Source organism: Cotesia glomerata, linkage group LG2 (genome assembly GCF_020080835.1).
Source record: "Cotesia glomerata isolate CgM1 linkage group LG2, MPM_Cglom_v2.3, whole genome shotgun sequence".
Taxonomy (NCBI): Eukaryota; Metazoa; Arthropoda; class Insecta; order Hymenoptera; family Braconidae; genus Cotesia; species Cotesia glomerata.
The window spans coordinates 27575857-27600769 of record NC_058159.1 but is presented as its reverse complement, the minus strand read 5'-3'; the positions used below and the strand labels follow the sequence as shown (position 1 = coordinate 27600769).

The window sequence follows — 24913 nt, the reverse complement described above, 5'->3', positions numbered from 1 at the left end:
TTTTTTCAATCCGGGATAAAATTTTATCCGAGATAAAAGTACCGCCAATAAAATAAAAAAAAAAAATAAATAATTCAGCGACGTGATATTGCTCTCAATTAGTTCTCCATGAATTTGGTCGTTTGTTTAAATAAAAATAAATAAATATATCATAAAAATAATAATAACCTCTTATTGTGTCATTTAAATTATTTTAAATTAATTAACACAATTATAAATTAATAATAGATATGTCAAACGCAAGATATGAGCTCGAAGGGCTCAAAAGCATAGAACAGCTACCTCTTTGAGCTCATAAAGCTCAAAATAACACATAAATTGTAATTTGGAGCTTGAAGAGCTCAACAACATTATAAGTGCAATTTCAAGCGCTTAGGCATAGAATTAGCGGGAAGTTACAGGGATCTCCTTCAGGGTCATCCGTTTTCCTAATTTTTATTTTATTTATTTACAATCAGGAAGTTGTCACAGTTGGAGGTGAATATTTCTGTGACACACAGTAAAAAATTTTTCGTCATTGTGTAAAGTGTAAAAATGTTTGTGTAGAATTTAACATTTTAGTGTGTAGAATTTAACATTTTAGTATGTTGATTCAACACAAATTGTGTAAAAAAAGTCATCAACACTAATTTTTGTGTTAAATTTTACGAAAAATTTTTACTGTGACATGTGGCTAATGTTTATTTATTTTAATTCAAAATAAGTGACTGAATTCAAGGAGAATTATTCGTAGGCAATATCACTGTGCTGAATTATTTATTTTTTTATCATGATGGCAGTACTTTTATCTCGGATTGAAAAACTGGCCCTTAATGTAGAAAGTGTAAAAGCAGCAAATTATAATTTAATATCGAAAATGTGATTAGTAGCTATCACTATAGTTAATAACGACTCTCTCATCTTAAAAAATTACAGTTTCAAACAGTAAAAATTGCCGTTTCAATATATAGTCTATACTATGAAGAGAAGAGAAGGTCTCACATTCGGAGAATTTAACATTTTAAACAGGAAAAATTCTACTCTTAAAATATATATTTTACCAGTCCAAGCAAATCAATAATTATAGTTTGATTTTTAGCATTGCGTTTAAAATTTACCATTTTTACTTTGTAAATATTGACGTTGCTTATATAGAAAATTTAGTAACTGTAGTTTATATTTTTTACATATCATGCGATCATTTTTTAGGTACAAAATGATAAATATCAGTCAAAATTCTTAATTATTATACTTTAAAATTTTCGACTTACATACAGCATATATTACTGTTTGAAATGGTATTTTCTTCCATGTAAATAATAAATTGTAGCATTTAAATGATAAATATTATAAAGTGATTGTTAAAATCACGATTTTACTGTTTGAAATGGTAATTTTTTGATCATTACTTATTATAAATCGACTATTAATTATTACAGTTTACTTTTCCGTGTAAAGTTTTCTTTTATAAATAATTCTTCATAAAAAAAAAAAAAAAGATAATTAGAGCAAAGTAGTTGGTAATTTCCAGACTTACACAAATAAAAATAAAAGTAAATATTCTGTTAGAATCAAAGTGAAAAACTTTGATGGCGATTTAATGTTAAACTTTAATATCTCAACAGTTTACACTGACAACAATTAATTCGGATGAGGTGAGTTAATTGAATTAGTTTTATAATCGGATTGTGTATTTTACTGTTATTCACATGCAGACTCTTAAACAGTCTTTTTCCCACACTACCGTTATTTTATTTTATTTTATTCATTGTCTTCTTTGTTTTAGTTAAAAGACAAACAGAGGAGAGTTTTCCCAAGTTTTATCTCGTCCCCAAGTTACTGCGAGGGTAGAATGTTTTTGTAGGAAGCTTGAAAATAAGTAAGCTGAAGGATTGACGGGTCGAAGAATAGTTATACCCCCGTTTAGGGATGAAGAAAGAAATTTACCGGGTACGTGGTCGGACTTCTTCAATAGTGATTGTCATCCAGAGAGTTATGGCGTTTCGTGACGGGTATAGAAAGACAATCTCAATGACAATAGAGAAACAGGACAAGATATTACCCACGTTGGGTTGTTTATAAAAATGTTGATTCCAACTCTAGCTCCTCCTCGTAAGTCCTGATGATGATGATGACAACCACGGAGAGTTCAAAGCCAGCTATCACACGTCGGAGCAGTAGTATTTGCAAATTCAGCCGACGCACGTCTACTTTGTCATCATCGAAACCCGATCCGGCTATTGTGAGTAGTATGTTTAAATTATATCTTCACCTACATCTACTCCAACATCTATATCTTCGAGTCAAAGTTGTTTGACAGGAGATGTAGGTTGACTTGTAGAGTAGATTTAGTACTGCTGAGTTTGCTACGAAAATGGATCCTTGCTATTGTAATTTATACGAGTCATTTATTGACTTTATCCCTGAAATAATTATTAAGTTTATCTTTAGTCACTGTGCTGATGGTTAAGTATTTAAACTTTCGGCATTAATTAAAAACTCTTTTTACCTTTACTTTACTTTACCTTTTTGTTCTCAAGGTTTTATATACAATACTTTTATGTTAATAATTTATTATCTCTGAAACGAGGAGAGATTTAAAGTTGAAAATTAAAATTCAAAGGAATTAATAAGATTTACCTTAGCATTTTAATGTTGGTGAAGTTATGTACTGTATATTTAATAATTCTTTTTGTAATACTCAAGACTATTTTTAACTTCCCGCTAAGAAAATCGAAGATTTTCAAAAATCGGGAAGTTATTGGTTTTACCCCGTTTTTAGAAAATCGAGTTTTCATCAGATCTCGACGTTTTGAGGTCCTAGGAAGCTTCCCTGACTACTCCCGCGAGGTTGTCACTATGTCTGTATATATGTGTGTGTGTGTGTGTGTGAAAGTATGTGAACCGCTTATAACTTTTGAACGGCTAATTCGATTTTATCACGGTTGGTGCCATTTAAAAGGGCTTGACTAAACTTAGATTTTGAGTATAATTTGGGCCGATTCGGATCAGTAGATTTTGAGAAATCTTAAAAAAACTAAGAAAAAAATTTTTTTCAAATGTGGTTTTTTTTGGATAACTTTTAAACGGCTCCACCGATCGATTCCAAAAACTAATCAGCTCTAGGCAATAAAAAACCACGTCGATCGCCACCAAGTTGGTCGAAATCGGTTAATTCGTTCGAGAGATATCGTGAACGAGAGAAAACCAAAAAAAGTGTTTTTTCGAAATTACTCCGAAATTTTTGGTTCGATCTATTAAAATCTGAAAATTCGTTATGAATTCATTCAAAAGTTATTGTGGTTTAAAAATTCCAAAAATAGTGTTCTATGAAACTTCTATCAGACTTTTGAGCTGGGAGAGCTCAAATGCATAGAAATATTATCTCTTTGAACTCAACGAGCTCAAAATATCACATAAATTATATTTTGAGCTCAAAAATCTCAAAAATGTCATAAGTACAATTTTAAGCGCCCAGGTATGGAATTAGCGGGAAGTTGCAGAATGGCCTTTAGGGTGAACCGTTTTTCTAATTTTTTTTCATCTTTTCAGAAGAAATTTTTTTATTTCTTCTGATCGACGTTTAATTTATTTATACATGTAAAAACTAATACTTTCACTGTCATTTCTTATTAGATTTTATTTTATCTAAAAAAATTCAATGACGTTAGTAGGACGGAAAAAAACTTAAATAAAATTGAGGGTGTCCGGAGTTTAATTTTCCCCTCCGGTTGTGTGGCAAGGTAAACTTTCAACCGAGAAATCAATCATATAAAAGAGCAGGATATGTAACTTTGCTGCCGCGATCTGAAGTTGAGTTTTCACAGATAAGAGTTAGAGGGCGAAGATAAAAAAAACCTCAGATGAAAAAATTACACACAAGCGAACTGAGTTTTAAAAAGTTTTGCTGGAAAAAGTCTGCTAATTTTTATGTTGTTTTTTTATTCCCGTAATTAAAACGGTATTAGTATGAGCATATTAATTAATGATATTCTAATTCGAATATCCAGGCTTGTTTTTTTTTTTTTTTAATTTTTTTTAATGCAATCAATTTATGAAATTTTTTTTAGAATTTTATAGCAATAAAATTGTTATGAAAAAAGGTTTAATAAAAAAATTCTACATGAGAAAATTAATTAAAATTAAATCAGCTGACATTTGATAATTTTTAGAATTTTTTTTATTGAGATAAATTAATTAAAAAAAAATAAAAGAAAAAAATTAGCATGTAGAAAATTTGAAAAATTTTAAGATTTTAAAAATATTTTTTTATTCTTCTAATTTTTATTGATTTAAAAAATCAAAAATTGTCGAATGTCTGCTAATTATTGTATCATAAAAATTAAAAAAAAAAAAAATAATTAATGAAAATTAATCTAGCAGATATTTGATAATTTTTTTTATGAATAAATTATAGCAAAAAAAATTGAAATCTAGAAATTGTAAAAAATAAAAAGTATAATTTTTTAAAAATAATTTTTTGGAACAAATTTGTTTGTTAAAAAAAATTAAAAAATAGTGACAGCTAAATTAAATGTCATAAATAATTAGTAAAAATTTTTAGAAGCATATTTTTATAAGAAAATTAATTTAGCAGTTATTTGGTAATTTTAAAAATTTTTTTAACAAATAAATTATGACCCGATAAAAATTATTTAAAAAATTGACATGTAGAAATTAGAAAAAATTAAAATTGCAATTTTTTAAAAATAAATTTTCGAAACAAATTTTTTTGTTAAACAAAATTAAAAAATTGTCAAGTGAGAGCTAACTTTAATTTTATTATTTTTATTATAATTGATTTATTATAAAAATTAAAAAAATTGACAGTTATCAGCTGACTTGAGTATTATATCCAATTTTATTATTTGTTTTTATAGCGATTGACTTTTTTAGACTAGCCTTAATATTTTATCGAAAAAAAGTGGAGAGAAAAAAAAAGATAAATTGAAAGAAAGTTGATGAAAAATAGAACAATTTTTCAGAGCGTTGGATATATATTGTAGCTGGATTTTATTATTTTTCTCTCTCAATATATTTTTATAAAATTTGAAATACGTCGTGATTGACCAATGGAAGTTAAGTCAAGTGTTAATGAAAGTACACAAAAGTCAGTGGTGCAATCGAAAATTTCTAACATTGAAAAATTCAGTTTGTTTCACACAATTTACTCAGTATGTGTGCCATGTGACAATGGGGTCAGGGACAACTTGATGCACAGGATATATAGTTATAAATATGTGAATATTTTGTTTGCACGAGAGTTTGTGTTTGTACACAAATAATTGTATACAGACGTAAAGTCAGACGTAAACGTAAATTTGGAATTTGATGTGAATGTAGTGAAGTACAGAAGCATAGAGAGACTGGTAAATCTGAGCAAGTAGAAACGAAGTGTAGCAATTGGCCATTGAACATGCCATGTACAAACCCCCTAGGTATGCTAGATTAATTCGTGTGTTCTCGTGTTCCCAACAAACACTGTTTCATGGACACGCCAATATGCGTTGAAGAGCAACAACATTGAATTTACGAATAATTTATCTGGTGCCGAGAGCTACTGCGTATCAATGCACGCAAGCACCTGGAAGCCTAGAATAATTTACAACTCGTTTGCGGGTCTGTGTGGCCACGTTTAACCCACTAATTATTCAGCTCCAGCACACTAGCTTTGAAATTTTCCCGCAAACTTTTAATGTTATTTCATCTAAAAATACTGATATAATATAATGAAAGCTTTAATTTTAATATTTTTATTTCTTAGTTGGATCAGAACGCAGCTCATTGTTGAGATGGAATTTTTATACACGGAAAAAAGTAAACTGTAATAAACAATAAGTAATAATCAACTGGAATAAATTACCATTTTAAATAGTAAAATCGTGATTTTAACAATCACTCTATAATATTTAACATTTAAATGCTACAATTTATTATTTACATGGAAGAAAATACTATTTCAAACAGTAATATTCGCTATGTAAAAGTCAAAAATGTTAAAGTATAATAATTAAGAATTTTGACTGATATTTATCATTTCGTACCTAAAAAATGATCGCATGATATGTAAAAAATATAAACTACAGTTACTAAATTTTCTATATAAGCAACGTCAATATTTACAAAGTAAAAATGGTAAATTTTAAACGCAACGCTAAAAATCAAACTATAATTATTGATTTGCTTGGACTGGTAAAATATATATATTAAGAGTAGAATTTTTACTGTTTTAAATGGTAAATTCCCCGAGTGTGATACCTTCTCTTTCTCCTCATAGTATAGATTATATATTGAAACGGCAATTTTTGCTGTTTGAAACTGTAATTTTTTAAGATAAGATAGTCGTCATTAACTATAGTGACAGCTACTAATCACATTTTCGATATTAAATTATAAATTGTGGCTTTTACACTTTCTACATTAAGTTTTGTACACGGAAAAAAGTAAACTGTAATAAATAATAGTCGATTTATAATAAGTAATGATCAACTGGAAAAAATTGCCATTTCAAACAGTAAAATCGTGATTTTATTAATCACTTTATAATATTTATCATTTAAATGGTACAATTTATTATTTACATGGAAGAAAATACTATTTCAAACAGTAATATTTGCCGTATGAAAGTCGAAAATGTTAAAGTATAATAATTAAGAATTTTGACTTTGATATTTATCATTTCGTACCCAAAAAATGATCGCATGATATGTAAAAAATATAAACTACAGTTACTAAATTTTTTATATAAGGAACGTCAATATTTACAAAGTAAAAATGGTAAATTTTAAACGCAACGCTAAAAATCAAACTATAGTTATTGATTTGCTTGGACTGGTAAAATTTATATTTTAAGAGTAGAATTTTTACTGTTTCAAATGTTGAATTCTCCGAGTATGAAACCTTCCCCTTCTCCTCTTAGTATAGACTATATATTGAAACGGCAATTTTTACTATTTGAAACTGTAATTTTTTAAGATGAGAGAGTCGTTATTAACTATAGTGACAGCTACTAATCACATTTTCAATATTAAATTATAAATTGTGGCTTTTACACTTTCTACATTAAGTTTTGTAATATTTACATTTGTGCCACCCCGATGTCCACTGTACTGTTTGAAATTATAAAAACTAACCGGAATCCAAGTGAATTTCACAGTTTACTGTTTTCCGTGCAAGTAATGATGAACTAGAAAAAATTATCATTTCCAACAGTAAAATCGTGATTTTAACAATCACTTTATAATATTTATCATTTAAATGCTACTATTTATTATTTACATGGAAGAAAATACTATTTCAAACAGTAATATTCGCTATATGGAAGTCGAAAATGTTGAAGTATAATAATTAAGAATTTTGACTTTGATATTTATCATTTCGTACCTAAAAAATGATCGCATGATATGTAAAAAATATAAATTACAGTTACTAAATTTTCTATATAAGCAACGTCAATATTTACAAAATACAAATGATAAATTTTAAACGTAACGCTAAAAATCAAACTATAATTATTAACTTGCTTGGACTGGTAAAATATATATTTTAAGAGTAGAATTTTTACTGTTTCAAATGTTAAATTCTCCGAGTGTGAGACCTTCCCCTTCTCCTCATAGTGTAGATTAATCGAGGAATTAGTTATATTGAGGTTACACTGTATATTGAAACGTCAATTTTTACCGTTTGAAACTGCACTGATAAAAAAATTAACTTGACTCATGATCCAAAATCTTGAACCAAGAATACCAATTAGAAGAAAATGATTTTCTTGAGTCAAGAGAATAAATTCTTGAGTCAAGAAATTATTCTTGATTTAAGTATTTTTTTTTGTCTCAAGAATTTATTCTCTTGACTGAAGAAAATCATTTTCTTCAAATTGTTATTCTTGATTCAAGATTTTGGCTCTTGAATCAAGTTAATTTTTTTTTCAGTCTGTAATTTTTTAAGATGAGCGAGTCGTTATTAACTATAGTGACAGCTACTAATTACATTTTCGATATTAAATTATAAATTGTGGCTTTTACACTTTCTACATTAAATTTTGTACACTGATAGAAGGATTTGTTTATATTTAATAAGCTTTATTAAATGTTAATAAATGATTTTTTAACATCAAAGGATTTAATAAATATTTATTAACAGTTCATAAATGTACTTTCCTCCCAAATAAATATTTATTAAAATTAAAAAAATATTTATTTAAATTAAATGTCTTCAAATAAATTAAATTATTAATAGTTAATAAATCCTTCTATCAGTGTAATATTTACATTTGTACCACCCCAATATCCACTGTCTGTTTGAAATCACAAAAATTAACCGGAATCCGAGTGAATTTTAGTTTACTTTTTTCCGTGTTCCTGAAGAAAAGTGAATAAAGACACTTGAATTTAATTTACATGTGAAATGGAAAACGATAAACAGCTGAAAAAGAATAGCCATAGTCGTTTGAGACCCCGAGGCTCAGAAAATTCATTTTACCTTTTACCGTCTTCCATTTCTTCTTATATTTCTCGAAATAAAACTTGTAAGGAATCGAATGTCTATCGTCTTTATCTCTTATGGCTGATATGATTCACTGAATTTTTATGTGCAGTACCGATGAGTTTACAAGGCAAAATTTGCGTATGAAAAGCTTCACATGCCCATAAATAAATCCTACCTACACTCTACCTACTCTATCTATATACATACGTATTTTTTTATATACGTATATAAAATAGATGTGTGAATTTCATATCGTCCTGGATGATACTGCTTCTTTTTAACTCGAGTGATATCGATTCTATTTCAACTATCGATAACTATACAGAACTGAAGGAGTTGCGTTTTTTCCCCCGAGGCCGAGCTACGATTGATAAGCGACGATTGATAGAAAATGAAAAAATATTTTATAAGAGCATAGCGAAGAAAGCAGACCTGACCTTTCTTTTTTATCTATATCATTTTTTTATGCCTTTATAGAGCACCCGTGTACCCTCACTGAATCCATCTCAAAATATTTTTCTTTCAATAGAACGAGCAAAAAGTATTGATTTTTTTTTTATTTTATTATCTTATATTTTTTTTTATTTTATATTATTTATTTATTTTATTTATTTATTTATTTATTATTACCAGGATACAAAATTAGTATATACATACAAAATATGCACCTATAGAGGTGTTATAAAAAACACCTGTACATAGACCTGGAGAAACAAAAACTTATCAATAAAAAGACTTAATATTAATATATAAAGTATAATTTTAAAATGAAATAAATAATAGTTTAAAAAAACTAAAAACACGCTTTTTATAGAAAACCAAACTAAAAAATAGAAAATAAATTTAAATTAAGAATAGTGTTAAAAATTTCAATAAATATAAATTAATAATAGTGTAAATAAAAAAAATGTATTTTATTTTAAAAAAAAGCTGGAGGTGCATGGTTGCAATATTTATAAATATTTTATTTACAGATTGGTGTAGAGTGATTATCATTTTGATAATATCTTAAAAAGCACCCCACGCTTTTTTTAAAATAAAATACATTTTTTTTATTTACACTATTATTAATTTATATTTATTGAAATTTTTAACACTATTCTTAATTTAAATTTATTTTCTATTTTTTAGTTTGGTTTTCTATAAAAAGCGTGTTTTTAGTTTTTTTAAACTATTATTTATTTTTTACTTTTTAGTTTGGTTTATTTATAAAAGCGTGATTTTTTAGTTTTTTTAAACTATTATTTGTTGATTATCAAAAATATTCAGGCGCGCAAATTACCCACGGAGAGTTACATACTGACATACTGACATACTGACATACAAGTGAAGCTAATAAAAAATAATTATTTATAAATATTATAAATACGGGGAATCAGAGTTCGATTTCGGAGAGCGAGCCTGAGAAACGGCTACCAGAACCAAGGAAGGCCGCAGGCGCGCAGATTACCCACGGAGAGTTACTGACATACTGACAAACTGACATACAAGTGAAGCTAAAAAGCGTGTAAAAAGAAAAACAAGAGAGCATATTATGATAACAAAAATGTAATCATGAAATTAGATATCAATTGATGCTATCCACTGAAATACTTTTTTTTTATTAAGCTTATTTTTTATAATTGAGGATGGTTTTACTTGTATCACTGTAGAGTGTTTTACAAGGGAGGGTGGGGAATTATTGTCTCTCCACTTTTTTCTCCGCAATATAATCTCTCAACCCCGTCATTATAACTCTCAACCACTTTTTCGTCCTCACCCCCCTGCATGTCGGGATTTTTTCTTTCATGCCCGACACACATGTGCTGCGACTGTGGCCGACTTACGCGTTATAATCAGTACCTGCATTTGCATTACGGTCTTAAATAGTATGGAGGTACTTCTATAATGACATTTTACCTCCATAACTATATGGGAAAACCACAGAAAACCCGACCGGTACAGAGGCTGGCAATGAAACGCACATATTCTTAGTTTATAATCATTGAAAAATATTGGTGCGCGCCGGAATCGAACCCTGGTCCCACTCTTTCGAAATGCAGGTACCGAGCCGATTAGGCTATTGCCAACAGCTTATTTTTTATATTTAACGACTTTAAAGTCTGATGTAGTTTATTAAAATACTTAATTGCTATATATTTAGAATTTTTGCGCGAAATATTTTTATTAATCTTTGGTAATTGTAAGGATTTAGCTCTAGTTTTACCCTTATAATCATTATATTTTTCTTTACAGTAAGAATAATGATAACATAGAGACTCTACAATAAACTTATTTTTAATTCCCATTATCGGAGTTTTATCATCTTTATCATGTAAAAATCGGATTAATTTATTTTGAGTATTCATTAGCACTTTCATTACATTTTTATAACTCCCCCCCCCCCCCCCAAGCAATAGTATCATACGTTACAATACTTTCAAATAAAGCATAGTAAATCATTTTTAAGGCTTTTTTATTCATAACATTCTTTAGCTTGTAGAAAATAAACATGAAATATCTGGTCTTTCTCAGAACTTCTTTGACATGTTTATCCCATCTCATATGACTATCAAAAATTAAACCCAGATATTTACAAGTGTCTTACTTACTTATTTATTAATTTTTTTTTCTTTTAGGTTTGTTTAAAATTTTTTTCTTGTTTGTGTGTTTTCATCGCAAAGATTTATGATTAATCAATATCCCCGATTGCCAATAACGTTCTTAGCCCGTCAATATATTGAAGACCAAACTCTGTGAAACTCAACAAGAGGATATAGGACTATTCACCAAGCTGAGACAGGTCTTGTTTTATATATACACAAGAAACAAGAGCTCGGTCATACTTTGAACAAGATCGAAACAGTGATAGATTGTTGAGTCTTGAAAGCGAACTCGTTGACGCAGAAAATGAGTTAGTAAACTTTCACAACTAAAGTCCGTCTTATACATTTACACCTCTTATAAAATAATAACAATAATGATGATAATAATAACCATCATTGGGCTAAAAGCTTCTTGGTAATAAACCTACTTCTAACTATAAGATACTAAAAAGGAAATATCCGGATTCAGTGCACTCTTACCTCTTACCCGAAGGAAAGTTCTTACTATTTTCTTTTTTTTTTCTTTTTTTTTTTTTAATGCCTCCGAATCTCGGGCGTAATTTCCGACGCGTCCGATATCACCAAGACCGGAGGGTCACCGTCAGTCTAAGTGCCGGCTCAATGAGTGTAAATGTTGCATGACGTAAGCTCTGTTACTCAATTTTAAACTCAAATTATAAATAATTTGGGCAAAAATTCTGTTGTATTTTGGAGATTAATTTAGACGGTGTAAAAATTGTTTTGAATTATTAAAATTTATGTTTAATTAATTTAATAGTTGAAAATTTTATCTTATTTTAACTAGTGTGAGATGATACTAGAAATAGTAGAAATTATAAGTCGTATGAATGCCGAGATTATCTATACTATTAAGAGAGTAGGCAAAATTTTGTGGCCGGTGTATTTATATGACAAAATGAGTTTTTATGGTTAAATTTGGTATCGTTGCAAAAGTCTTGACCTGGAAGTGTGCCTTTTCAAGGTTTCATAGCATTCTCACCAATAGTCAATTTATGATGATAAGTATTTAGGCTGCATTCGAAAATGCTCTATCTCTAGATACATAATTAAGAAATGACCTTGTATCTCGTGAACTATTGTTATTTTTAAAAATATAAGCTCACTCCGACATTACACTCATCGAGACCTTTCATTTGAGTACCCACATCAATTTTTTATATATTTATATATATTATATATATGTATATATGAAAAATATATCAAAAATGCATGTGGGTACTCAAATGAAAGCTCTTGATGAGTGTAACATCAGTATGAGCTTATATCTTTATAAATATCTATAATTAAGAAATGACCTTGTATCTTGAGAACTATTGACATTTTTAAAGATATAAGCTCATCCCGATGTTACACTTATCGAGACCTTTCATTTGAGTACCCACATCAATTTTTCATATATTTATGTATATTATATATATGTATTTTTGAAAAATATATCAAAATGCATGTGGGTACTAAAATGAAAGCTCTTGATGAGTGTAATATCAGGATGAACTTAGATCTTTTAAAATATCAATAATTACGAAATGACCTTGTATCTTGTGCATGATTGACATTTTTAAAGATATTAGCTCATCTCGATGTTACACTCATCAAGACCTTTCATTTGAGTACCTACACGCATTTTGATATATTTTTCATAAATACATATATGTAATATATACAAATATATAAAAAATTGATGTGGGTACTTCAATGAAAGCTCTTGACGAGTATAACATCAGGATGAGCTTACATCTTTAAAAATATCAATAATTAAGAAATGACCTTGTATCTTGTGCACAATTGACATTTTTAAAGATATAAGCTCATTCCGATGTTACACTCATCAAGGCCTTTCGTTTGAGTACCCACATCAATTTTTCACATATTTTATATATTTATATATATTATATATATGTATATATGAAAAATATACCAAAAATGCATGTGGGTACTCAAATGAAAGCTCTTGATGAGTGTAACATCAAGATGAGCTTATATCTTAAAAATATCAATAGTTAAAAAAGTACAGTGCAATTTAACAAAAGTCATTACTTAATAAAGCAAAATTTTATTTATTTATAGTTCACAAGTCACGGTAGTCACATAGGGATTGCAAGGTTGTTAGTTATACATAAATTTAATAGTTGATGTTTGTAATTGAGTACCTGAGGAAGCTGCTAAAGTGGCAAAACGTTATATAAAAATTAAATAAACATCAAATATTAAATATCCTCAAAACAAGAACTGATTGAATGAATTTCCGGAAGTTTGTTAATTTGCCTTTAGCAATTTTTTTGTCGAAAATAGAAAAGATTGAGTGAATTTACATATATATATATATACACTTGAAGGGAGCTCTTTTTAACTTGACCGGAGCTAAAAAGAAAGTTTGTAAAAAAGTTTTATTTAATATTAGTTAAGCAAAATAATAATTAAAAGTTTTTCAGATGACAAAATTCGATTAGCCAGGTGGGTCTAGTGTAGCAGTGCAAATGGATATTATCGGGAACCCGCTACGGAAACACAGTTGGTTGACGTGGCTCGTTAGTGTCTACAGTCTACATTCTACAGTCTGCAGTGTGTTTTGTGTCTCCACTCCCTCAACCCTCAACTTTTATCCATCCATTGGTGATGCAGGCATCGACAGGCGTCCCGCAACGATGCGCAATTACTCTGGATATTCTACTGAAAGTTTACGAGTTAATTGAATGCCGATGGGACTCTGATGTTCATTCTCTTCCCCTCTATCTCGGTCCAGTCGATTCGATTAATTAATTACATAACGAAATGCTGTTTAAATAGTTATTTTCAAATGTCATTATGCAACCTGACCTTGCTCTATTTCATTATTTAATAAAACAATACATTTTTATGGAGCCAATTTTTATGGAAAAATTAATTACTAAAATACCTTCAAGAGATAAATCTTTAGAGATAATGATAATTATTAACGAGTCAACGACTGAATCAATTCAATTTCATATTCATTGTAAATACCAACTCTAAAGATTTAAATGTATATAATGGATCAAGATATATATTAGCAGTTGAAATTAAACAAAGAGAATAGAGCAAAGAGAAGTGGACTTACTCTCAGCCAGCGAAACAATGACACTCGAATGGTATCTCGAAAAATCGAGCAAGCAGCAATTTTCTCCAACAAAAAAGAGAAAATTTAAAATAAAAAAAAAACAAAATTCAAAGGATATATAAATAATAAAATAGCGAAAAACTTTTAGAGAGACGGTGCCGAGTACGAGAGAAAAAAACATTTATTCATTTCAAGTACGCACGGATTGCTCTAGTCGCTCTCTTGGTTGGACAAATGAGTGCTGGCGAAAAATTCCAGATGAAATAAATCAGACTGTTGGCTAAATAAATGACTTAACCACATTCACACACAAATCCAGGCTTACCGTCGTCGCAACCTTGAGGCCTTTTGGAAAAAAAGTTTCCCGAATAGAAAGTATGCTACCTTTTTTTTTATATATTATATTATTTTATCAATTCATATTTTTGTTTGCATGCTAAATTAGTTTTTTATAGAGCCAACCATTCATAGTTGGTTGGTAATTTTATCGAGATAAAATAACAAGCGGCAGAGCGCCAATTTACGGACAAATTTAACCGTGGATAACAATGATTAATAATAATAATAAAAATTTAAAAAAAAAAATGAAAGAAGTATAAATATAAAAGGTACACGAAAAAAAGTAAACTGTAATAAATAATAGTCGATTTACAAAAAGTAATAATCAACTGGAAAAATTTACCATTTCAAACAGTAAAATCGTAATTTTAACAATCACTTTATAATAATTATCATTTAAATGCTACAATTTATTATTTACATGGAAGAAAATACTATTTCAAACAGTAATATTCGCTGTATGAAAGTCGAAAATGTTAAAGTATAATAATTAAGAATTTTGACTTTGATATTTATCATTTCGTACCCAAAAAATGATCGCATGATATGTAAAAAATATAAACTACAGTTACTAAATTTTCTATAAAAGAAACGTCAATATTTTCAAAGTACAAATGGTAAATTTTAAACGCAACGCTAAAAATCAAACTATAATTATTGATTTGCTTGGACTGGTAAAATTTATATTTTAAGAGTAGAATTTTTACTGTTTCAAATGGTAAATTCTCCGAGTGTAAGACCTTCCCCTTCTCCTCATAATAAAGATTATATATTGAAACGGCAATTTTTACTGTTTGAAACTGTAATTTTTTAAGATAAGAGAGTCCTTATTCAATATAGTGATAGCTACTAATCACATTTTCGATATTAAATTACAAATTGTGGCTTTTACACTTTCTACATTAAGTTTTGTAATATTTACATTTTTGCCACCCTGATGTCCGCTGTACTGTTTGAAACTATAAAAATGAACCGGAATCCGACTATCATTTATAATAAGTAATAATCAAAAAATTACCATTTCAAACATTAAAATCGTGATTTAAACAATCACTTTATAATATTTATCATTTAAATGCTACAATTTATTATTTACATGGAAGAAAATACTATTTCAAACAGTAATATTCGCTGTATGAAAGTCGAAAATGTTAAAGTATAATAATTAAGAATTTTGACTTTGATATTTATCATTTCGTACCCAAAAAATGATCACATGATATGTAAAAAATATAAACTACAGTTACTAAATTTTCTATAAAAGAAACGTCAATATTTACAAAGTACAAATGGTAAATTTTAAACGCAACGCTAAAAATCAAACTATAATTATTGATTTGCTTGGATTGGTAAAATTTATATTTTAAGAGTAGAATTTTTACTATTTCAAATGTTAAATTCTCCGAGTATGAAACCTTCCCCTTCTCCTCTTAGTATAGACTATATATTGAAACGGCAATTTTTACTGTTTGAAACTGTAATTTTTGAAGATGAGAGAGTCGTTATTAACTATAGTGACAGCTACTAATCAAATTTCCAATATTAAATTATAAATTTTACGCTTTTACACTTTCTACATTAAGTTTTGTAATATTTAAATTTGTGCCACCCCAATATCCGCTGTAGTGTTTGAAACTATAAAAATAAACCGGAATCCGTGAATTTTACAGTTTACTTTTTTCCGTGTAAATAGTTGATTATGTTCCTGGAGAATGCAAACGTTGATTTTTACAACAATGAAGAAATAACATAGCTCTGTAAATAATATGTTTATCCATACATTTACCCACATGTATGATTGTATAAATGTAGATGGTATACACAGAGGTAAAAAAATCAAAAGGCACATAATGGAAGTGAGAATAGGGTTGCAACCAAGTGTTTCTAGCTCAAGCAACAAAAACTCTTTTCTTTTCTTTTCATTCCACCTGGTTAAGTTTACCCCGAGTCGTAAAAGTGGCTTTTCTCGCCGAACTTGTTTTTTCCTTCATTTAAGATTTTTTTTCCTCGAATTCTAACTGCGTCTTTTTGCGCTCCTTACGCTACGTTCTGTTTGCTTTTGTTGATACGTAAAATTTTACAAAATGAACAAGAATAAGAGCTAGAACGAGAGGAACAAAACGGAGAATAGACTAAAGTGTACAGTAGTAAGGCGTTGCACGCGTCAGACATGCGCGTTCGAAAAGCTCGACCCTATATAACTATTACTATTCTTTCGCGCGGGCTTCTCGCGTTTAGTCGTGCGAATTCCCGCGGCGTGGATAATCGTCCCGTTATTGAGTCAACAGTTAACACTTGCCGAATCGGAGGCACTAACTTGGCTAACTAATTTAATTAAATTAATTAAAATTAATTCAATAACATATAAATCCTTCGACGGTTAATTAATTGATTTGATAAACTTGCTAACAGAATTAAGTTCAATAAGTGAGATAATAATTTATTTTAACAGAGTTATCTTGCAGAATAACTTCACTAGCTAACACCTGTCATGTCTAATTAAAAAGTTTATAAATCTAAGAACCGTTTCGACGAGTGTCTTAATTACTTACTCTTCTGACGTGATGTTTGAGTGTCTGTGTAACGCTTGGATTTATTATTAAAAAAAAAAGGAAAGAGTAGAAGAAGAAAAGAAGAAACAAAAGTAATAAAAAAAAAAAAAGTATCTCTGACCTTTAAGTTTCTCGGATGTCAATAGGAAGATATCAAGTGACATCATCACGTGTGGTATGAAAGTACCGTGTGATTTGTTGGATTTAACTTGGACAAATGAAGCCATCGGTATTAATTGCTGGAGTATTAACAGTCTATACTGAGAGCATAACAAACATCGCCGCTGAAATCTCAGCCCCTGATTCAAACACACTCGCCACACATTACTGTAATTGTGGCTGTAATTGTCATCAAGTTAAATCCGATTAGGCGTCTGATTGTTAATACATCTGAAAGGTAATAGCTTACAACATCCCATCAGCAGCAACTCGCTAGCCAATAATGGGATGACTGTTGGTCCTGAGGATGCGGAAAAGATATGCTGCTGATGTGGATTTTGTCCAATCTGTTACCCGTCACCGGAGTAGGGCACACATTCAGCATAGATAATGACGCAATCCCCGACACCATCCACCAGCAAATTACATGATGATAAATTAATCACACTGGTAATTAATCCCGTTAAATTTGACAGTAATTTAGTAATTAATTATAGTTTTTCGTGTGTCTCTCTTACGAGGATATTTCGTCGGTATTTATAAGAGGGAAGGCTCGACAAAAAGCTGAAACCATATAATAGGAATTATTAATGTGCTGTGACAAAATCAGATGATTCAGAAAAAAAATTATTTCTTGTTAAAATAATGTTTTGTTTTTATTAACTATTTTTTTTATAAGAACTAGCAACCTTGCAGTCACTTTGTGACTGCCGTGACTTATGAACTATAAATAAATAAAATTTTGCTTTGTTAAATAATCACTTTTGTCAAATTGCACTGTATTTTTTTATCTATTTTAAAGATATAGACATTTTTAAAGATATAAGCTCATCCCGATGTTACACTCACCAAGAGCTTTCATTTGAGTACCCACATGCATTTTTGATATATTTTTCATATATACATATATATAATATATATAAATAAATAAGATATATGAAAAATTGATGTGGGTACTCAAATGAAAGGTCTCGATAAGAGTAACATCGGGATGAACTTATATCTTTAAAAATGTCAATAGTTCTCAAGATACAAGGTCGGTTTTTAATTATGTTAAATTGCACTGTAATTTCTTAACTATTAGCATTTTTAAAAATATAAGCTCATCTCGATGTTACACTCATCAAGAGCTTTCATTTGAGTACCCACATGCATTTTGATATATTTTTCATATATTCATATATATAAATATATGAAATATATGAAAAATTGATATGGGTACTCAAATGAAAGGTCTCAATGAATGTAACATCGGGATGAGCTTATATCTCTAAAAATGTCACTAGTTCTCAAGATACAAGGTTGGTTCTTAATTATGTCAAATTGCACTGTACTTTCTTAACTATTGACGTTTTTAAAGATATAAGCTCATCCCGATGGTACACTCATCAAGAGCTTTTATTTGAGTACCCAAATGCATTTTGATATATTTTTCATATATTCATATATATATAAATATATAAAATATATGAAAAATTGATGTGGGTACTCAAATGAAAGGTTTCGATAAGTGTAACATCGGGATGAGCTTATATCTCTAAAAATGTCAGTAGTTCTCAAGATACAAGGTCGGTTCTTAATTATGTTAAATTGCACTGTACTTTTTTAACTATTGACATTTTTAAAGATATAAGCTCATCTTGATTTTACACTCGTCAAGAGCTTTCATTTGAGTACCCACAAGCATTTTGACATATTTTTTATGTATACATATATGTAATACATATAAATATATGAAAAATTGATGTGGGTACTCAAATGAAAGGTCTCGATGAGTGTAACATCGGGATGAGCTTATATCTTTAAAAATGTCAATAGTTCTCAAGACACAAAGTCATTTCTTAATTATGTATCTAGAGATAGAGCATTTTCGAATGCAGCCTAAATACTTATCATTATAAATTGACTATTGGTGATAATGATATGAAACCTTGAAAAGGCACAACTCCAGGCCAAGATCTTTCTAATGCTACCAAATTTAACCATAAAAACCCATTTTATCATATAAATATACTGGCCACAAAATTTTGCTTATTCTCTTAATAATATAGATTACAAAATTATAATCATTAATATTCAAGAATTTTAATGAATTTTCAATCATAAAAAAATTAAGATTTTAAATTAAATGAATTGTACCACAAATTAGTTTCTAATGTTTAAAAAAATTTTTGAAAATTTTACAGTTAATTTTTGATCTGAGTGAGCTGATTTTGTGATACTAAATTATACTAAATAATACCTGAGCTTCAGCAGGGCATAATTACTGAAATTTCATAATACAAAAATTGAAAATCGATTAAGTTATTCCGTTAATACGGATTGATAAAACATTGAATAATTGAAAAGGGATTTTTTATTGGGTAGCACAGCTGAGGCTTAACGAAAATCCAATTAACACGAATTTTCCTTGAATAGCTTGCCGCTGGAGGTAACGTTGTATAGCGCAGTGGAGCAGAGGATGTGTAAGAGTAGGTAGATACCACCCTTTACTCGGCAATAGACCCAGGCTATTAATCCTCCCAGATATATATCACCCAATTAGCATTCGATGAGCCTGAATGCATACAGATGTCCTTGCTCCTCAACAATTGAGTGTGCACTTGATGTGTTACAGCAAATACATGACATTAACTGCCAGGTGGCTCAGTTTCGAGATCTGCTGATTAACATCGGACAGCCTCGGGACGGTCCTGAGCTCCGAGAACGTGTTCGCAAGCTGCGACGGAACTGCGTCGAGTCCTGCAAATCTACTTCTCAGTTGGTTTTACCTCAGATGCGTAGGTGAGAATCTATTTTTTTTCTTAAAAAAAAAATTATATTTAATTAATTTTATTTATTTTTTTATTATTATATTTAATTATATTTTGAATCACAGAAAATATGACTATTCAATTTTTTTTTCTTTCTTAAAATTTCTTTGTTTATTTTTTTATTTTTTTTTTATTATTTTTATATTATTATTTTTTTTTTTTATTATTTTTATATTATTATTTTTTTTTAATTTTTTAATTTTTTTTTTTTTTTTAACAAATTTGTGCCAAAAAAATTCTTTTTAAAAAATTCCATTTTTTATTTTTTAAATTTCTAGATGTCAATTTTTTTGCCATTATTTATTTGTTACAAAATTATTAAAATAATAAAATATTTATTAAATTAATTTTAATTTAATTTTTTTATGAAAATTAATCTAGCAGATATTAGTAAATTTTAATAATTTTTTTAAAAAATAAATTATGGCAAAAAAAAATTAGAAAAAAAATTGACATGTAGAAATTTAAAAAAATTAAAAAACCAATTTTTTAAAAAGAATTTTTTAGAACAAATTTATTTTGTTCACAAGTTATTTAAATTTGTAAGTTGTAAGTCTTATTTTTTGTGATGTTTTATCACTATTTTTCATGTTATAGCTTTTATTGTTCTTGAACATTAATATTACTTAATTTATTGAGGGAAAAGACTGGTGTTATAAGGATATACCTAGTCATGGAGCTCAAAAGAACCATTTTATTCATGAAGTTTTTTTTACCAAAGCTATCCATCATATATATTTCAGCTTTTTGCTCATGTAACGCAATAATATATTATTTTGAATAATTTATGAGAGATTTCAATTAAATCGGGGAAAAAAATCGTGAATTTGCACTTATTTTATTCAATTTCTGTACCGCTTTTTTTGTTGTGCAAAATTTATCGACAAGCAGTGAAGCGATATTAATATCCAGCAAATAAATCTTTAAAAAATTTTACAAGATAAAATAGCGCACCTAATTTATATACAAATTTAATAGATTATACAATTGTGAAAATTAATCACAAGACAATAGCTAATGTAGAAATAGAATAAAAGCAACTCTAGAAATAGAATTTTTTTTTTTTTTACTAAAATTTATAGCCAAAGTTTTAATTGAAATAATATTTCAAATACTTTCCATTGTGCAATAGGTACTTCTATTATACCCAAAAGTTTATTTTTTATGATTTTTAAAATAAATCAGTTTTAGTTTTATAGCAGCATTGAATTTTGAACTTTCCTCATAAAAGGTTACTTTTTTATACCGTCAATATGCAAATTTTACTGGTTGTATTAAAAGTAACAATGAAAACTCGTTTTGATATAACAAACAATTTGTTGACATTCATTAATAGGATATTTAATTTTTTACCGCATTCAAGTTTATCGCTTTAATTATTCACCATGCAAAAATAAATTCACACGAAAAAAAAAAACTCGAAAAATTATACACTGATAGAAGGATTTGTTTAGAGTTAAAAATATTTTTTAATATTTAACAAATCATTTATTACAGGCCACTTTTTAGTCCTTAACAAAAATTTTTTAGTATTTAAAAAGATTTATCAATATTTAATGAATGAATATCAGATTTATTAAATACAAACAAATCATTTTAAATACTAAGAAATATTTGTTTAAAAAGTGGTCTTTAATAAATTATTTGTTAACTATTAACAAATATTTTATAATACAAATAAATCCTTCTATCAGTGTATATTATAAATAGTAATAAGTGTCCCGTCGTATTAAAAACTAGAAAAATTACAGTTCGAAATAACATTTTTCTAAATTCAAACTTTGAATGTTAATTTTTAGAGCTTTCAATATAAATATTAGGTCTACATTCTACAATGTAATTCTTATAAAATCTGTAATTACACCGGCACACAAAAAAAAGTTGTCTGTACTTGGGACGCGCCACATATATTCCCATGTAATTTGACCCGCTGAACCCGAATTTGAGGTCCGTTTGGCCCCTACACCATAGGATTTTGAGAAAACTGTAATTAATCGAAAAAAAACGGGAAAATTGGGGGTTTTGGTTATTGAAACTTTTTTTAGATTCTAACCATGCATGATTTTCATGTATTTCGATCTGCTTTATACTTATCTGAAGTGTACTCAGACCAGCATCCATCAAAAGTCTAAGTAAATCCCGAAAACCCATGAAAATTGCGAAAAAAAACAAAAATTCCCAATATTGTGATAAAAAAATGTATTGAGCTAAATATATGATGATTTTCATGTAGGTTTATCGACGACATATAAATCTCCAACTTTTATAACTCAGACGTCTCGAAAACATCAAACAAATGTGCAAAAACCCCGAAAATTGTAAAAATCAAATGTAATATAATAAAAATCGAGTTATTATTCAAAATAAATAAAAAAATCATATCATTCGATCTGTGGTGCATAAAAAGTATTTCGACTTAAGACTTAAAAAAAATTAAATTTTTCGGAAAATATCATCAAAACCCTTTGGATTTGAATTTTAATTCGTTCTCCGCTTATATCTCACCCTTTTATCTTCAAACGTCCTGCATAAAGGGTTTCTCTTTCGTTTCCTCTCTTCTTCGGGTAAATCTCTCTTCAGAGTCCAACAATGATCTGCCATCATATTTACATCCCACGTTCCTTGATATCGTTTTTCCATCACACTAATGTCTTGATGGAATCTCTCACCTTGCTCTTCACTAAAATCACCAAGATTTTCAGGAAAGTGTGAAAGATGAGAATGTAAATAGTGCAATTTTGTATTCATTAAGCAACCTAAAGTATTATAGTTGTATAACAACTCGTCAACTAAAGTTGCGTAGTTATCACTTTTCGTATTCCCTAAAAATTGCTGTGATACTTCCTTAAAACTTCCCCAAGCTGCTCTCTCAATCTCGTTCATCTCATATTCAAGATTAGCATCCTGGAATAGAGTCCGAATTTGGGGTCCATCAAAAATTCCTTCTTTTAATTTAGCGTCACTTATAGCTGGAAATTTTTCGCCCAAGTACTTAAAACAGTTTCCATCTTTATCCAGAGCTTTTGACAAATTGCTTCATAAGGCCAAGCTTGATATGAAGTGGGGGCAGCAAGTACTTGGAAGGATCAATTAGAGATTGTCGCGTAACATTGTGAGAACCAGGATTCAAATTTGTTCTTGTTGGCCATTCTTTTGAATGTAATGATTCTTTCGGTCTCGGCTATCCCACAAACATAAGAAGCAGGGGTACTTTGTGAACCCTGATTGTTGGCCTAGCAATATTGTTGCAATTTTCAGATCACCACAAACCTTCCATTGATGTTCTGAATAGTTTATTTTATCTAATACAACCTGTAAATTGTCATAAGTCTCTTTTAGTTTAGTCGAATGAGCTACGCGAATCGGTGCAAATAAGTTTCCATTATGAAGAAGCACAGCTTTAAGACTTCGCCTAGAGGAGTCAATAAAAGCCTCCATTCTTCGTCTTTGTAAGTGTTTGGCTTCAACTCATCGATCAGTCCTTTTACATCTGAACAGTACACAAATGAATTTTCGCTGTGCTTTGTAGAATACTTCCGGAACTCTCCTTCCCTATCACGATAAAAATAAGCTGTTGTATTTTTAGCTAATAAATTTTTTTCCTTAAAGCTGAGGCTAAATGTTCAGCTTTTACCTTAGATAGTCCTAAGTCTCGTACAAGGTCATTCAATTCAAGTTGATCGAAGACTTCAGGGTCTTTACTTCTAGGAACACCACTCGGGATGTATTCTTCATCCTCAGAATGGATCTCTTCGGGTTCAGGATCGATTTCTTCAAAGTTATCTTCAACTTCCATCTCTTCATGTTCATTCACTGGTTCAGGAGCTGCAGGTTCTTCGACATTCAAAACTTTTTCTGCTGGCACAACTGATGTTACGTTGGCATATTGAATTTTATGTTTGGTTGTCGAAGAAAACCTGAAACTTCCGTCGTGCAAAAATAGCAGTTTTGACTCGTTGGTGCAGACCAAATCACAGGTTTTGAAAATTTCAAGCACTGTTTACTTTTCGTCTGCTCCCAACGAGTAAGCATCGTGTGACACCGATTGCAAAGTGAATGTGGTACCCAAGTTGCTTCCCAGTTCGTAATCTGGATACCGAAGCAGGTTTCGTAGACATTTTTCAATTTGTTTGAAAAAGATCTACGACTTTTCGTTACTTCAAATTCTCCACATATGTAACAGAAGCAATTGGAGTTTTTGTTACATATGTGAGAGACACTTCTTGTCATATTAAACGCTTCAGAAGCCAAGTCACCCACTAATGAAGAGCTGCAGTCACTTGATGACGACGCCTGCGAGCCTGCTTTCTCACTCTGACCAGACGCCGATACTGGGATTCCGGGTCCCTGCATCGTAAAACACTTATTACTTGTGCCTGCCATGACGGCATTCAAGCCGTTAACCCAGGGACTATGCCAGACGGTCCTGTTGCCCGCCGTCACCACGTGGAGGTGCCCTGGTTACAGGCACAAGCATTTAAGCAAGAAATCGATTCTGAGCCCAAAAAGTTCCTAGAAGTGAAAACCCTGAAACATCAGCTTAAAGAAAAAAACATTCATTAACTAACACTACAACAACTTCTTTTTATCGTGATAGGAAAAAAAAATCTGATAACATTTTTAAAACGGCGAAAATTCATTAGTGGACTGTTCAGATGTAAGAAGTTTGATTGATGAGTTAAAGCCGAACACTTTCAGGACGAGGAGTGAAAGTTTTTCATTGCTTTGTCTAAGCGAAGTCTCAAAGCACCGACTCCAGTAGCTCATTTGACCAAAAATCATTGAAAAGTTTGTGGTGATCTGAAAATTGCTACACTAGTTAAGCCAACAATCTGGTTCACAATATATCCCTTCTTGTATGTTTGTAGGATAGTCACGATCGGAAAATTCCCTACAGTAGAA

General features: G+C 29.5%; 1 protein-coding gene across 2 annotated transcripts in view; it reads left to right on the top strand.

The window, feature by feature from the left end:
* The first annotated feature begins 1496 nt into the window (after window positions 1-1496).
* LOC123258746 overlaps window positions 1497-24913 on the top strand; it is a 34925-nt gene continuing 11508 nt past the window's right edge. The window contains exons 1-3 of one of the 2 annotated variants that reach the window (XM_044718951.1): window positions 1497-1634; window positions 1766-2221; window positions 19816-19982. In XM_044718951.1, the coding sequence (XP_044574886.1) occupies window positions 2102-2221; window positions 19816-19982 (287 nt within the window). In that variant the 5' untranslated portion in view covers window positions 1497-1634; window positions 1766-2101. Of the gene's footprint in view, window positions 1635-1765; window positions 2222-16710; window positions 17649-19815; window positions 19983-24913 lie in introns of those variants that run through there. The other variant, XM_044718952.1, reaches the window with a different exon arrangement.